At 44.2% G+C, this 13169-nt stretch overlaps 1 protein-coding gene across 6 annotated transcripts in view; it reads left to right on the forward strand.

The window, feature by feature from the left end:
* The window catches only part of CUNH6orf89 (chromosome unknown C6orf89 homolog), a 34222-nt gene extending 21314 nt beyond the window's left edge, over positions 1-12908 (forward strand). For 5 of the 6 annotated variants that reach the window (XM_011354541.2, XM_023527538.1, XM_011354540.2 and 2 more), the window contains 5 exons: positions 366-520; positions 647-786; positions 1883-2012; positions 4799-4922; positions 7609-12908. In XM_011354541.2, the coding sequence (XP_011352843.1) occupies positions 366-520; positions 647-786; positions 1883-2012; positions 4799-4922; positions 7609-7703 (644 nt within the window). In that variant the 3' untranslated portion in view covers positions 7704-12908. The remainder of the gene's footprint in view (positions 1-365; positions 521-646; positions 787-1882; positions 2013-4798; positions 4923-7608) is intronic. The other variant, XR_002779086.1, reaches the window with a different exon arrangement.
* Positions 12909-13169: the final 261 nt, after the last annotated feature.

The raw sequence follows: 13169 nt of genomic DNA on the forward strand, positions 1-13169 counted from the left end.
TTCAGACGTGTAGGTCACAAGTTAGAAAACAGTGGAAGAACTAAATCTCCAGCCCCATGGCACTGAGTTATCTTCTCCAGCTGTTTAATTTTGTTGATTTAACATATTAAAAGATATATTCCATAAAGTGTGGAAGAGTATCCAGAGAGAAGTACCTCTCCTTGTTACTCTTGAGCCCTAGGCCCTCTGTTCCCTCTTCAGAGGCTACTTATTTCATATGTACCTTTTCAGAGGTCACCAGTGCTTGTCACTGTTAGCTTTTAAAATTACTATTATTATCTTTCCTTTCTACTTCATTGCTGGGGCTACTGGATTTACTTGCTGTGTTCTTGTATCTGCTTTCTCCATATCCCTTCCTCTCTCAGACTTTGACCCCTGGTGGACAAATGATCGTGAGCAGAATGAGTCAGACCCCATCCCTGCCAACTGCACTGGTTGTGCCCAGAAATTACCCCTCAAAGTAATGCTTCTGGAAGATACCCCGAAGAAATTTGAGGGACTCCATCCTCTGGTGATCAAGGTGAGCAAGAAGCCCGATTCTCCCACGGACCAGTTGCCCATGTAATGAATAGAAAGCATCAAGCTCTATGACATTCCTGACAAGTAATTTTGTGTTTTGTTTTGCTTTGTTTTTGGCCTTGTCCAGACAGAGCAGCCCCTGTTGTCTGAGGAGCTTCAGCATTTTTTGTGCCAGTACCCTGAGGCAACAGAAGGCTTCACGGAAGGGTTTTTCGCAAAGTGGTGGCGCTGCTTTCCTGACCGGTGGTTCCCATTTTCTTATCCATGGTGAGTGTGAAAAGGAGCGCTAGTCTGCGTGTAGAAAGGGGGCAGACCAAATGTCAAAACATCGATAGCTACCACTGAGACCCTACTATGCCCAGCACCGTAAGCAGCCTACAAGTAATACAGCCTACAAGTCAAATGATACTCAGGAGGTCACTGTGGAAAAACCAGTGAGATGTGTCAAGAAGGGCACTGTCATGGGTGGACAGTAAGATTGCCTAATAGAATCATAATTTATTTCTATGTATGTGTTTAGCATTTGTGTTTATGCAGAGTGGGTCCTGAGCGTTGAGGTCTAATGGGAGAGCCTGAAGAATAAAATAAAAACATCATTTCCCAGCACTCATTTGTGCCTTGTGCTTAGTGTCTGTTGCTCAGTGGTGACGCTCATAATTCCTCTGGGAAGTAGGAATTATCATTGTCATTTTTCAGGTCAGAAAAGTGGGAATCAGGTTAGGTACCTTGCTTAAAGTCACCCAGCCAAGACAAACCCAGGTCTGTTTCCCCGTTCCTTCCTGTGTCCTATAAAACATGGACTGTTTCTTGGGGTGTTCTCTAGAAAGAAAAGGAAATTAAAATTCCAAAAGAGAATTAAAATTGCTTTTTCAAGCTTTTCATTGTATAATTACTCAATGTTCTGCCTTTAAATTTGCTGTTTATGTGCATGATCAAGCTAGTTAGGCTTCCCCATCCACACCCCTCACTGCACGCCACTCTGCCTCAGAAGAAGGTTCACGATTTTTGCCCCTTCTTCCTCTTTTTGTCTCTTCTCCCACTTGGCTTGTGAGTACTTCAGTCTCTTTTCCAAGAAAGAATGAATGGATTGTTTCTTTCCTTCCTCTATATGTTGTTTTAGCTGGATTTTATAAACACTCCACCCACACGGACAAATTCATGGCTGTAGAGTTTGTGTGCATGTACATGTTACAATTAATTGATTTGGCATGACTATTCTTCATGGACCTAATACTTAAGATATTGTCCTGATATTTTTCCCTCTTTACCCACCGCCCACAATTTTCCCATCCTTGATTAGCTCTGTTAGTAATGGAGGCTGGCTTGCCCAGTTTAATTACTTTTTTCTTTCAAATTTTTACAGGAGAAGACCTCTGAACAAATCACACATTTTACGTGAGCTTTTTCCTGTTTTCACCTACCTGCCATTTCCAGAAGATGCCTCCTTAAAAAAGTGCTTCCTTCTTCAACCAGAACCAATTGTGGGGAGTAAGGTAGAAAATTTTGAGAGGACTTAGATCTGGAGTTTTTCTCATTTGGGACCTGGGCTAATGTCATAATCAAGGCCTTCCCTGCACATCAACTTAGAGGGTGAATTGAAAAGACACCTTCATAATCTAAAGTTCTCTCCTCCTCTTACTAGTCAGATATGCAGTGGCCTGCCCTTTTACAAAGACATGCTTACAGAAAATCTAGTTACCTTGCAGATCTACCTCCAGCAGGCTACTTTTCTGCATTAAAGTATGTAGAATTCTGAAATTTGAAGGGACATGAGCATGCAGTTAGTCTGACTTCTCTACCTCAAAGTAGAAAGCAGGCAAACTATAAATGAATAGTCCAATAACTCATTTTGTAGATAAGGAAATTAAATGACTTACCCAAGGACACAGCAAGTTAATGGGAGGGCTCTCCCCACCCCTGTTCCCGCGTTGGCATTCCCCAGAAATAAAATGAGGAGCTTCAGGTAGAGAATTGGGAAAGCAGAACGCTTGGGAGCCTGGAGAAGTTTGGAGACAAAAGGTTGACAGGCAGGCAGCCCAGTTTGGGTGGCCACACTTCTCGCCTCAGTCAGTGGCTAAGTCCCCAGAGCCTGCATTTACCCCACTGTGGCCAGTGTACGAGGCAAAGCTGTTCTGTGTTTGTTTCTGTTTACTTTTCTCTGAATTGCTCTTTTGTTGAGTCTCATTCCCGAGGAAGATTTTTGAGCTTGGATTGCTTTGGAAGAATTAAAAGGATGAATTTTCCTTTTTTAAAAAAATTTCCAAAACTGCGACTTCTACCAACTCTGAGTTGTCTTCAACCTCCTGATACTATTGGCTCCAAATTTGCTGAATCGTGTTAAAGGAATTTAAAAGCCTAGGAAAACAATCATTTTGTTTAGAAGTAAGAATTTCTGTCTGCCAGCAGTAGGGTGGAGGTGCTGGGCTCTTGCCTCGGATTTTAAAGGAGTTTATCCTGCTGTCCCCAGCTAAAACTCAGGGCTCTAGGGGCTCTAGTATGATTTCATCTTCATAATTGTGATACAATTCTGGGTGAGGGCCTTAATCTTGGTTTTCCCATTTGAATCTGAAATTAATTTCACCAGCCTGCCTAACAGGGACATCAAGGAGCCTAGCCAAAGGGATAAATACAGAGTTACTTAGACTCCTGTCAAAGTCATTTTGTTGTGGTTCTCAGAGATGTTTTGGGAAGGGGAGTGGCCCAATAGGCAAAAATCCTGAGAGTCTGGGTTCTTGGAGCATCTGTTCCCCACCCTGGCCCAAGCTCTTCTTTCTCCACAGCCTTGTTACTCCACCCTGTTGTCCATGTCCCTGGGCCCCGGACCCTTTTAAAGTCACATGTCTGGAGGCCCAGGATGCAAAAGACAGCCTTGGGATAGAAGATACGAAGTGGGGATTGGATTGTTAAGAGGCACTGGGGGAAGTGGTAAGGGCTCCAAGGCCCACTTTCCCAACTCCACAGTGTTGCCTGGGGCTGGCGTGCTCCCTCCTGTTGTCTGTTTCTTCCCTCCTGGGTGTGGAGGAACATGATGCCGCCACCTCGCAGGCTTATATGAAAAAGAGATACAACCACTTTGTTTTGGTCTTCTGGGATTTTTTTCAAGACTATAGATGTAAGTGCTTCTGGTGTCACTACCAATCAGTTGTAGGCCAATTCAAGATACTAGTTAGTCTTCCCTAGTCCTCCTCCTATCACTGCAGCAACAATTGAAATAGCTCTAGTGTTGCCATGGAAATAGAGTCATGACCAGGACAAATGGGAGCAACGGAGAGACCAGGGCTGGGAACAGGAAAAGATGGGGCCAAAACCCAAGACAGGCCCCAGGTGGTGAAGAGAAAACCAAGACAAGGTCCAGGGAGTCGGATTTCTGACCCCCTACTTTTTATAAATGAAGGGTTTCCCAAAAGGGCAGGGGTTGGGACGGAAGGCCCTAGGGACTTCGCTCTCTCTAGGTAGAAAGAGAAGCCTCAGCAAGATCAACCTCTTTGTTTATCCCTACTCCCTGCCTCACCCCAACCCCAGGGTTCACAACTCTGCCTGGCACACAGCAGGTTGCACTTCATGTCTGTTGGTAGCAGTAGTATTCCCTCAGAAGTGCAGTAGTTGCCTGTGCAGGTGCATATCCTGATTGTCTCTTTAGTTTTCAAAATCAAGGCCAATCTTACTGTCATTAGCTTTTAATCAGTAGCATGACATCTACTTACCTAAGTCTTGCCAGAAAGTATAAACTTGAACTTGCTGCTATTCAAGTCTCATAAAAACCCTGGCAGCAAGAAAGAATATTCCATGGAACATTTCCCAAAGGATGTGTAGAGCATCTATTTCTCTAAAAGTCTGGATCAGACCAGACCCTCAGAAGATTTCATGCTTGGACCACCATGTGTTGGCCTTTGCTAGGCTTTTGTTAAATTGCAATTAGATACTACCCTTTGACATACTTAGACGCTGTGGCTAGAAACAGTTGGGAATCATGAAGCTCATGCTGTTTCTGCTATAGTGCTGTTATTGAAGATGTCACTAAATCACACAAGGTCCCATTAGGAGAAGCCATTAAAAGAGATTTTACCCTAGTCTCAGTACTGGGAGATACCATGCTTTGGAGAAACTAGTTCGTTCTTGTCTTTTGGACATAATTGTGAATTGTGTTGTTCTGTTTTCCTTTTTGCTTAGGCTGCTAGGAAACTCAGAGCTGTATTTATGTGGATTTTTGTCTCTTGATCTCCCATGCCCCTGGGTTTTATTTTGTTTTCTCCCCCCATCCCCCCTTTTTTACCTTCAGATGCGTAGGATGCATGATCTTTTTACCATTGGCAGCGGTGAGGCCATGTTGCAGCTCATCCCTCCCTTCCAGTGCCGAAGACACTGCCATTCCGTGGCAATACCACTAGAGCCAGGGGATATCGGTAGGTGGGGCCCCGGGAGGGCAAGGTCAGTCACAGGATCTTTTTCATCTTTAACTCAAAAAATGTTGAGTTCACAAAGGTTCAATTGAGTAGAGTAAAAAAAATCGCATTTTTTTAAATGAACAGGGTCAATATTTATGCTTAGATGGGACTAATGAGAAAATGTAGCAGAAATAAATGTTTTGTTGTGTATACATTTAGAAGGCATGTGTCCATTGGTCTTAGAAATTTCAAGTTAGAAGGGATTATGGAAAATATTTAGAGCAACCCTTTATTTTATAGATTAGAGTGAGACCCAGAGAGGAGAGACGACCATCCCAAGGCCCTACCATCAGTTAGGCAAAGCATCAAGTTTTAAGTGTCTTGTTTAACAGAGTCAAGCCAGGGGAGGTACGAGTCCAGATTCGAGGAAACCCTTTCTTTGTCCATTTTGCTAATAAAACAATGCAAGCAATATGTAAGGGCAACAGCCACCCAAGGAAATATTACCTTCTGCGTGGGCCCAATAGCCAAGTCACAGCCTCACGGTCATGACTCACCCTTGGCTCCATGATTTTCCAACTGTGACTTGTTCTGTGCATTCTAAAAATTTGTTCCAGACAAAGAGGTTTAAATCAAATGCTGTCGGTAGCAATCAGTTTGACTGTAGTTTTCTTGGCAGAAGCAAATAAATCAGCAAGCGTCATCATTGCCCTCCTCGTTTTTCCCCACCTCACAAAACCAAGGGGAGGTCTGGAGCTCAGACTGGTTTTCTAATTGATTTCTTTTAATTTACCTATTCAGAAAATCTCAATTCCTAGAAACCTCTCACCTCATTTGGAGGAAGGATGCAGACTGTGCCAAGGTTTGGCTGAGTTATATAACTTTTTTTTCAATTTAGAAATGAACGAATAAAAATGCACAAATTAAGCATTAACTTATAATGGAGCTCAGCTGGCCTGACCCTTCAGATTTACTTCAAAAAGAAGAGTCTTGTGTAGAAATTGTTCTTACCCTTCCATGAGGTGTGACTACTGCACAAGTCTGTATGACATTTGGGTTGGGAGTGTGTAGTTGTGCTTGAAAAAGTTTCTGTCTTATGTTCTGCAAATGGCTGACAGTTCAGACAACTGCAGAAATGCCTTAGTTATACAAATTCCAGGTTTCCAGCTCCCACAAGCATCTAGAATGCCAATTATAGAATTCGGGAAAATGAAAAATATGGGTGACTGGCAGTGATCAAAGAAGCTTTGGCCATCAGAGTCCAGTGGGGGCAGTCCAGAGCAGTCTAAAATCCAAAGCCTGGTACCTGCCATGCTGAGTTGGCTGGTCTGCTGACCAGAGGGAAAGGAGCCCTATGGTTGACAGTGGCCATGAAAGGCCAGCCACATGACAGGAATGTGGAGAAGGGATGGGAGATGGAAGAGAACAAGAGGAAGAGGGCAAGTCTTGAAGAAAAGGAGAGGGGTAGGGAATGGTGGGGAGAACAGTGGGCGCCTGAAGCAGTGGCAGGAATAGAAGCGATGGCTGCAGCTGCCACGTTGCAAATGAGGACAGGAGAGCAGACCCTGATAGTGGAGAAGAAGAATTCAATGGTTGTAGGACAGATGGCTGCTCAAGCACCTCAGGGACCCTTAAGAATGCCTATTTGACAAGCAAATTCTGTGTTTTTCAACAAAATAAGCATTGTCCTATGAAGGTTGCGGGGACGGGGACAGGGTTACAGACTACCAGAAAACCTGATGGGAGGTGTTTTCAAGAATGACATAGGGGTCAGGTGCTGGTGAGTCCGCACATCTGCCAGGATTATATAGTCACTGATTATAGTGACCTTTTTTGAGTCACCATGTAGAGGTTACATTTTATTCAGTGCTCTCTGTTTAAAGATGAGTAGGGTACATAATACTCTAGAAAATTTTCCATCAGATTATTGAAGTGTTAAAGTTTTTAAAGTTTTTAAATTTACCTTCCTAGCCCACTCAAATTAATGTAGGCCAGTGTTTCCTAAAAAGTTCTTCAGGTCATTCTTGACCCCTGGGGTGGGAACAGGGACCCCTCGGAAAGGTCTGTGACAAATAGGACTCCTTGGGTCAGTTGACTTTGGGAAATGCCTGTCTTGTCGATATATAGTGCACTTTAGTGTACAAAAGTTTCCAAAAACTAGCGTTTCTCAAACTTACTTGACCACGGAACCTGTTTTTCTCGGACAGTTTTACAGGGTGCTGCTACTGTCTGCAGAACACAATTTAAGAAACACTGGTTTAGGTTAATCTGGATGTTCTGTAATGAGGCCATATTGTAAATAACCTCAGGGGACTTGGGTGGGAGTCCCACTCCCCCTCAGAACTCCTCTTGTCTTCTTGCTGAAAAAGATGAGATCAGTGTGAGAATTGATGCCCAACACCAGCCTCATCTAGATCATACTGCCTTTGTTAAGCCTGCTGAGTTGTAATTCACAATTACCCAGATGAGGGGAGGTGAAGCGCTTTGGTTCAAAGTGGCTCCTGGCGGATGTCAGGTTACAGTGAGATCTGATAGTAACTGGGAATATTTATGCCCAGAAGAGCTAAAAGACCTTGAGAGCAAGATTTGCCTGACTCTGCAGGCATGCCCCGAGGGCAGCTTCAGCAGACCTGCCTTGCTCATGCCCACAGGTGTGCCCAGCCCCTGACATTAACATGCTTTCCTGTTGCTGTTTCTCTTCAAGGTTATGCTGGTGCCACCCACTGGAAGGTCTACATTATAGCCAGAGGGGTCCAGCCTTTGGTCATCTGTGATGCAACCACCCTCTCAGTACTATAAGAAACAGAACTGTGTGGAGGAACAGCTTTTAGAGCCGAAGACCAGATTGAAAGGAGGAAATAAAAACAAAAACAATGAAACACTTTCCAGGGACTGTTTACTTAGTTACCTGCCCTGTGCATGTCTTTGTGAGCCAGCTGTATGCTGGAGGTGATGACCAGAGCCAGCCAGACTCTTCCAGCCGCGCTGCTTGGCCAGGACTTTGCCAATACCTGTCTGAGAGAGACTGGGCTCTTCCAGGTCTTTTGGCACCACAGCCATGAGGCTGCCCTTCAGGCAGGAAACAGGATTGGTGCCTTCCCTCACTTACATGATCCCCTCTGCTGGCTCCCTGGCCACAGAGAGGGCAGCCAACAGGTTCTGACTTCAGAGCCATCCTTTACCAGATGGCTTGTGTGTCCTGTCTTCCTGACCACACCAACTTGTACTTTTTTAGGAAAGCCATGGCTGATTAAAGAAGCCATTGCAGTTTCCCAAGCAGAACGGAGTCTAGAACCAGTGAAAAAAGATCAGATAACCTCAAATTGCTTTCAAGATGTACACTTCTTTCCCAGAGTCCATGGCTCTTAGAGTCTCAGCGATGCCAGACTGGAGTCTGATTGTAATTGAAATGGTCATTTCTAAATACTTTTCTCCATTTTATCAGGTTTTTCTGCACTTGCCCCATCCCCCACCCATAACTCCTTCCCTTTTCCCTTACTTATCCAGGTGGTTTCTCAGCAGTTGGGCTTCTGGAGCCCTCTCCTTTGGCTGAGCCAGAGCCCTTTACTGCTGAGGCAGCACCATTCCTGTCAACTGTGTTACTTTTACCAAGTGTCTTCAGAGGGGGATGAGTTAGAGTGCTGGCCTGGGGAGAGGGCGCCTCCCCAGGTTTGATCTTTAGGGTCTGACTTTCTGCTGGGAAGATGTTTTACAGATGTGTCAAGCTGATGTTGTAATGTGGTTGGGGAAGGAACTCCAGATCCAAAGTGTTTGCCAGCTGGGTGTGCGACTAAAATGATCTTCCTCTTTGTACTGGGAAACAAGGTGAGGTAGTTTTATTCTTTGTAATAATATAAGCTATATCCTTTTGATTGGATAATTCACTGTGCTCATTGTTTCCTGTAAGTGCTTTTAGTATGTATTAATCAAACAGTGTAAAAGGACACTCTTTTCTTGTTTCTTTTTCTTTATTATTCTTTTATTAACTGCTAGATATCTGGTCTCTCATCATGCTATTAACAAGATGAAGGAAGACAAACCACTCTGTGGCCCCTGATTCTGAATGGCAGAAATCAAATGGGTACAGGAGGTGTCTTTCAGGGTCAGGGACCAGAGGCAGGCAGTGGTGAGGGAAGCGGGTGTGACTCCTTGCGGGGTCCTCTTCATCCTCAGCGGTGCCGCTGTACCTGTCCCAAGGCCCTCTTTCTCTGTATGTCTCATGAGCAGCAGTGGGGCACTCGAACTGCCTGTTTGTGGGCTTCCAAAGGACAGTCAGGGTTCATGGAGCTTTTAGTGGAAACATTCAGAGCCTCCTCCATGGGCTTAGATGAAACTAAGATGAAGTGTACCTGAGGGAATTTTTTCTTAAAAGAATCAACGTCTTGTGTTGATAAATGAGGAAAACCAAAACTTTTTGTACATATAAAAGTCATGCTTGCTAAACAGTTATGATTTAAGAGGTTTTAACTCAGAGGGATCATTTAGAGGCCAGCTTTGTGCAAGCTTTTCAAGCATTTGCCATGTCCTCCTTATCCCTGCCGCACATGGGGAGGAAGGATTATATGGAAACAAGTTCTTTAGAGGCCTCTCTGCGTTTTCCTAAATTTGACTCTTTGGGTTAAGAAAAGGGAGGCTTCCTTAGGAGCAAAACAACTGTTTTGATGATTGAGATTTCTGTTTCATTTTTATGAATTAGCGTGTGTTCCTTCCCCATTTCACTCCTGCCCTTTATACCTTAAATGTTCATAAAATACCCACTTCAGCTCAAAACTTTGGAAACTAAGAAACCCTCGCACATGTGGGTGTTTGGAGGCATTCCCTGGAAGTCCCCTCAGCCCCTGAGCTGTAAGCAGTTCAACAGAGAATGGTATGGCAGCAGATAAGTAGAGACTTTTGTGCACGTACCACTCGTTTTACTTAAAATCAGTCCAGTTCAGAATTGAATATACATTTTTTTTTTTTAGCAGACAAATTCTCCATACAGGGTTTTCTGCTCTTAATTACTGGATACATGGAAGTAATTCGTCTTCTTCTCAAGGCAATTCTGATAAGCCGAATCTACCACTGAAAGTCCTGCAGAAGTGGCTTGGGATTTTTAACCAGTCCCTTTCTAGTCACCCAAGGCTTTGTGTGGGAGTCCTGCGGGATTTCCCCAGCTCACCTTGCTCTCAGCCCCTCCACGGAAGCACATGACCCAGTGTAGCGAAGAGATTCATTAGTGAGGAAAGGTCGTGGGGCATGGTGGGATCACCTAACCAACTCCCGCCTCCACCACCACAATAAGAGCAAAACTGCAGGGCTCTAAAAAGAGGGACTTGCTCAGGAGTTTGTTTAGTGTTTACTAAGTAAGAGGTGACATGTGACCTCCACACATGGGTTAGGTTCACTTCCTTATAAGTTCCCAGAGCAAAGACTGGTATCCCTGGAAATCAGCTCTTTGGGAAGAAAGGCTGCTTCTGCACCAGTGTGAAGCATTTATGTCTAGATGTCCGGAGGTCTTGGGAATCAAGTATTAGTACACTTGTTCTGGCTTCTGAAAAGAGGCAGACTTTATCCTTTCCCTACTCCCAATTTTTTTAGAGAAGAGAGAAATTGCATAATAATGGTTTATGAAAACAATCTACCTATTTGGTGATATGTAAAACAATCTATGAAATTAGCAGATTTGGGCTCATTTTTTAAGAGAAAGGAATAACAACATTTGTGTAGTCCACGATCTCCTTTAATCTTTACTCAGTCCTGTTAAGTAGGTATCATCCTCATTTTACAGGTAAAGAAACTAGGGCTTAGAACAGTTAACTGCTGTTAGGTAAGTGGTTGGTTCTGTAGCATATTATTGTCCTGCCTCAGCACAGTGCGGTGCCCAAGAACGAAAATGGTTTACTTGATTCAAGGGAGCCCTCTTTGGGGTAGGAGAACCTAGACACAGGTCAGCAAAGCAGAAACTCTTCAAGATTTGTTTTTAAAACTGTTTTGGACAGAAATGGAGGAGGAGAGATTCTAACCAGATGACTTTTATAAAAAGCCTTCATTTTTCCCTCATTTGAAAATTCTTTGAGTGAATGTGCCTGGAACAGAATTGTGTCCAGCCATTTTCCTGTCATTCCATGTTTCCAGATGTGTGAGCAGAAGAGGGAGTCTGCCCAATTCCAGTTGTGGGTCCCTTTGGAGTTTACATCACTTGTTTTTCAGTTCTCAGTTTTCTGTTCTCTTCCAAAATCCAGCATAGGCCTCAGTGTAGGAATAATTATTTTAATATGAAATCTCAAGTTCCTTAGCTGCAGGTGATGGCCTCAGCCATTTTAATATAGCCCAGATGAGAGTTTGCTCGTTAACCAATGGCTTCCATAGTGAACATTGAAAACTCCAAAGCAGATGTTTGTTTCTCATCTAATCCTTGCCCTGCCGGAGAAGGCCAGGTTTTAGGAGAAAGAGTGAAAGCCGCATGTCTGGTTCCTTGGGCAGAGGTGATCTTGTCTACCTTTTGAGAATCAGTTGTTGAACAGAAGAGTCTTTTAAACATTTGAGTTCTCTTAGTTGTGGAGGAGAAATTCTCCTGAGTTCTATACTCATTAACTCTCAGTCATGACCCATCACCCACTAAAATTAGTTGACAGAAGGGAGTGCCAGAGATGAGCTTTGAAACAGTAAGTTAGCTTGAGATCCTCTCCATGTTTGGACCTGTGCATATCGTGTACAGAACCTATCCATGTCAGGGCCAGGGAGTTAAGAAGGTGAGGTGCTTATAGAGATAACTCTGTAGCAAATGAAAAATAGGAGGCTCTGGGAATGTGCTGTGTCACCGGCGGCATGTGTATCCCCAGATGCCTCACCCCCAGCCTCCCAGTACCCAACAGCTTCTACGAAAGCATCTCAGAAGATAGGCAGGTGCTCTCCCCCTCATGCGCTATATGCAAGTCTGCCTACCCTGGACACAATGTAGCTTTAAATGCTGGCCTTGGTGAGAAAGCCTTCCGCCGGCTTATCTATTGTCCCGGTCTCTTAGTGTCTGGTTGCCCCTCCCTGCATAATTTAAGCATTAGAGCTAAATAATCTGTCATTTTCCTTTCTCTGGAGACATGAAATGTCCAGACATTTTCAGAATAGTGGAGAAGAGAAATGTTACATAATTCCAAGGAGAGGCTTGGTACTGTCCAGACATAGTGGGGCCGGCCTGGAGACCGTTCCTCTTGCACTTAGTGCGTCTGTCACTCAGAGTCAGCCAGCATCAATCCAAGAGTAAGCCACAGCTGCAAGCACCCGTGCAAAGAAAGGAAACCAATTTAGTTTTGAGTTTTAAACAAATTGGGGAGTCCGGATATCTGCTTTGTGCCAGTTTTAACTTGCTCTCCTCACAAGGACTCTGTGGGTTGGATGAGGTCATCCTGTGAAGCCACCTTAACTCACAACTTGGCAGTGTCCCAGTCTTCAGACTTAAACCCCTCAGAGCACTTGTGACCTTTTCAGAAACAGCAGTCACTTATCTGTGAGAATTGGTGACAGGATCAGACAGACACACAGCATTCCCAGAGAAGCCCCAGTCTCATCATAGCCAATTTTCCCTCCAAACTTCTTTCTGTAGTTTCGCCCTCAGAAAAATGCTGGCTGCAGTGTTTTTTCCCTCTCCCTCCTTCAGGAAGGTCAGTCACAGGCTGAGGGAGAAGACTGGAGAGGCAGAGGTAAGCCAGGAACTCTGCTCAGCCTCTTCCCTGCTGTCAGGGTGAGCAGCCAGACAGCTGCAGTTCATCTTCAGGGAACCGGAGTGGTGGGCCTGGATGGTCCCAGTAATCGAAGGAAGACAGACATCTGTCCCAACTGCTCATGCTCTAAACGGTCTAAGCTGGTCTAAGCTGTTAATGTGTGTTCAGTGCAGAATATTGACAGTAACTTAATGTACTGCAAACTTGTAAAGACTTCCACCGTGTAAAGAATGTATGTAAATTAAAGTTTTATGTAATGAAAGTTTTTACATTTTGCAATTAAAATGTGTATGTTGGTTGATAACTTTGCTATAGTTGGTGTCATTTTTTTTCCAGTGAAAAGTTTTTGTATTTAGAATTAGCCAGCTGGATTCAGTTTAGATGATCCCAATTTTGTTGGCAACATCCAAAGCATCTTAGTTGGGAGCCAGGGGAACATATGCCTCTTCTCTCCATCACGCTGGATCGGGGTGTCGACTTTGGCCACGTCAATGTCAAAGAGCTTCTTCACAGCCGTTTGATCTGGTGCTTTTTGGCCTTGACATCCACAGTGAACATGAGTGTA

This window comes from Pteropus vampyrus, unplaced genomic scaffold (genome assembly GCF_000151845.1).
Source record: "Pteropus vampyrus isolate Shadow unplaced genomic scaffold, Pvam_2.0 Scaffold18, whole genome shotgun sequence".
Taxonomy (NCBI): Eukaryota; Metazoa; Chordata; class Mammalia; order Chiroptera; family Pteropodidae; genus Pteropus; species Pteropus vampyrus.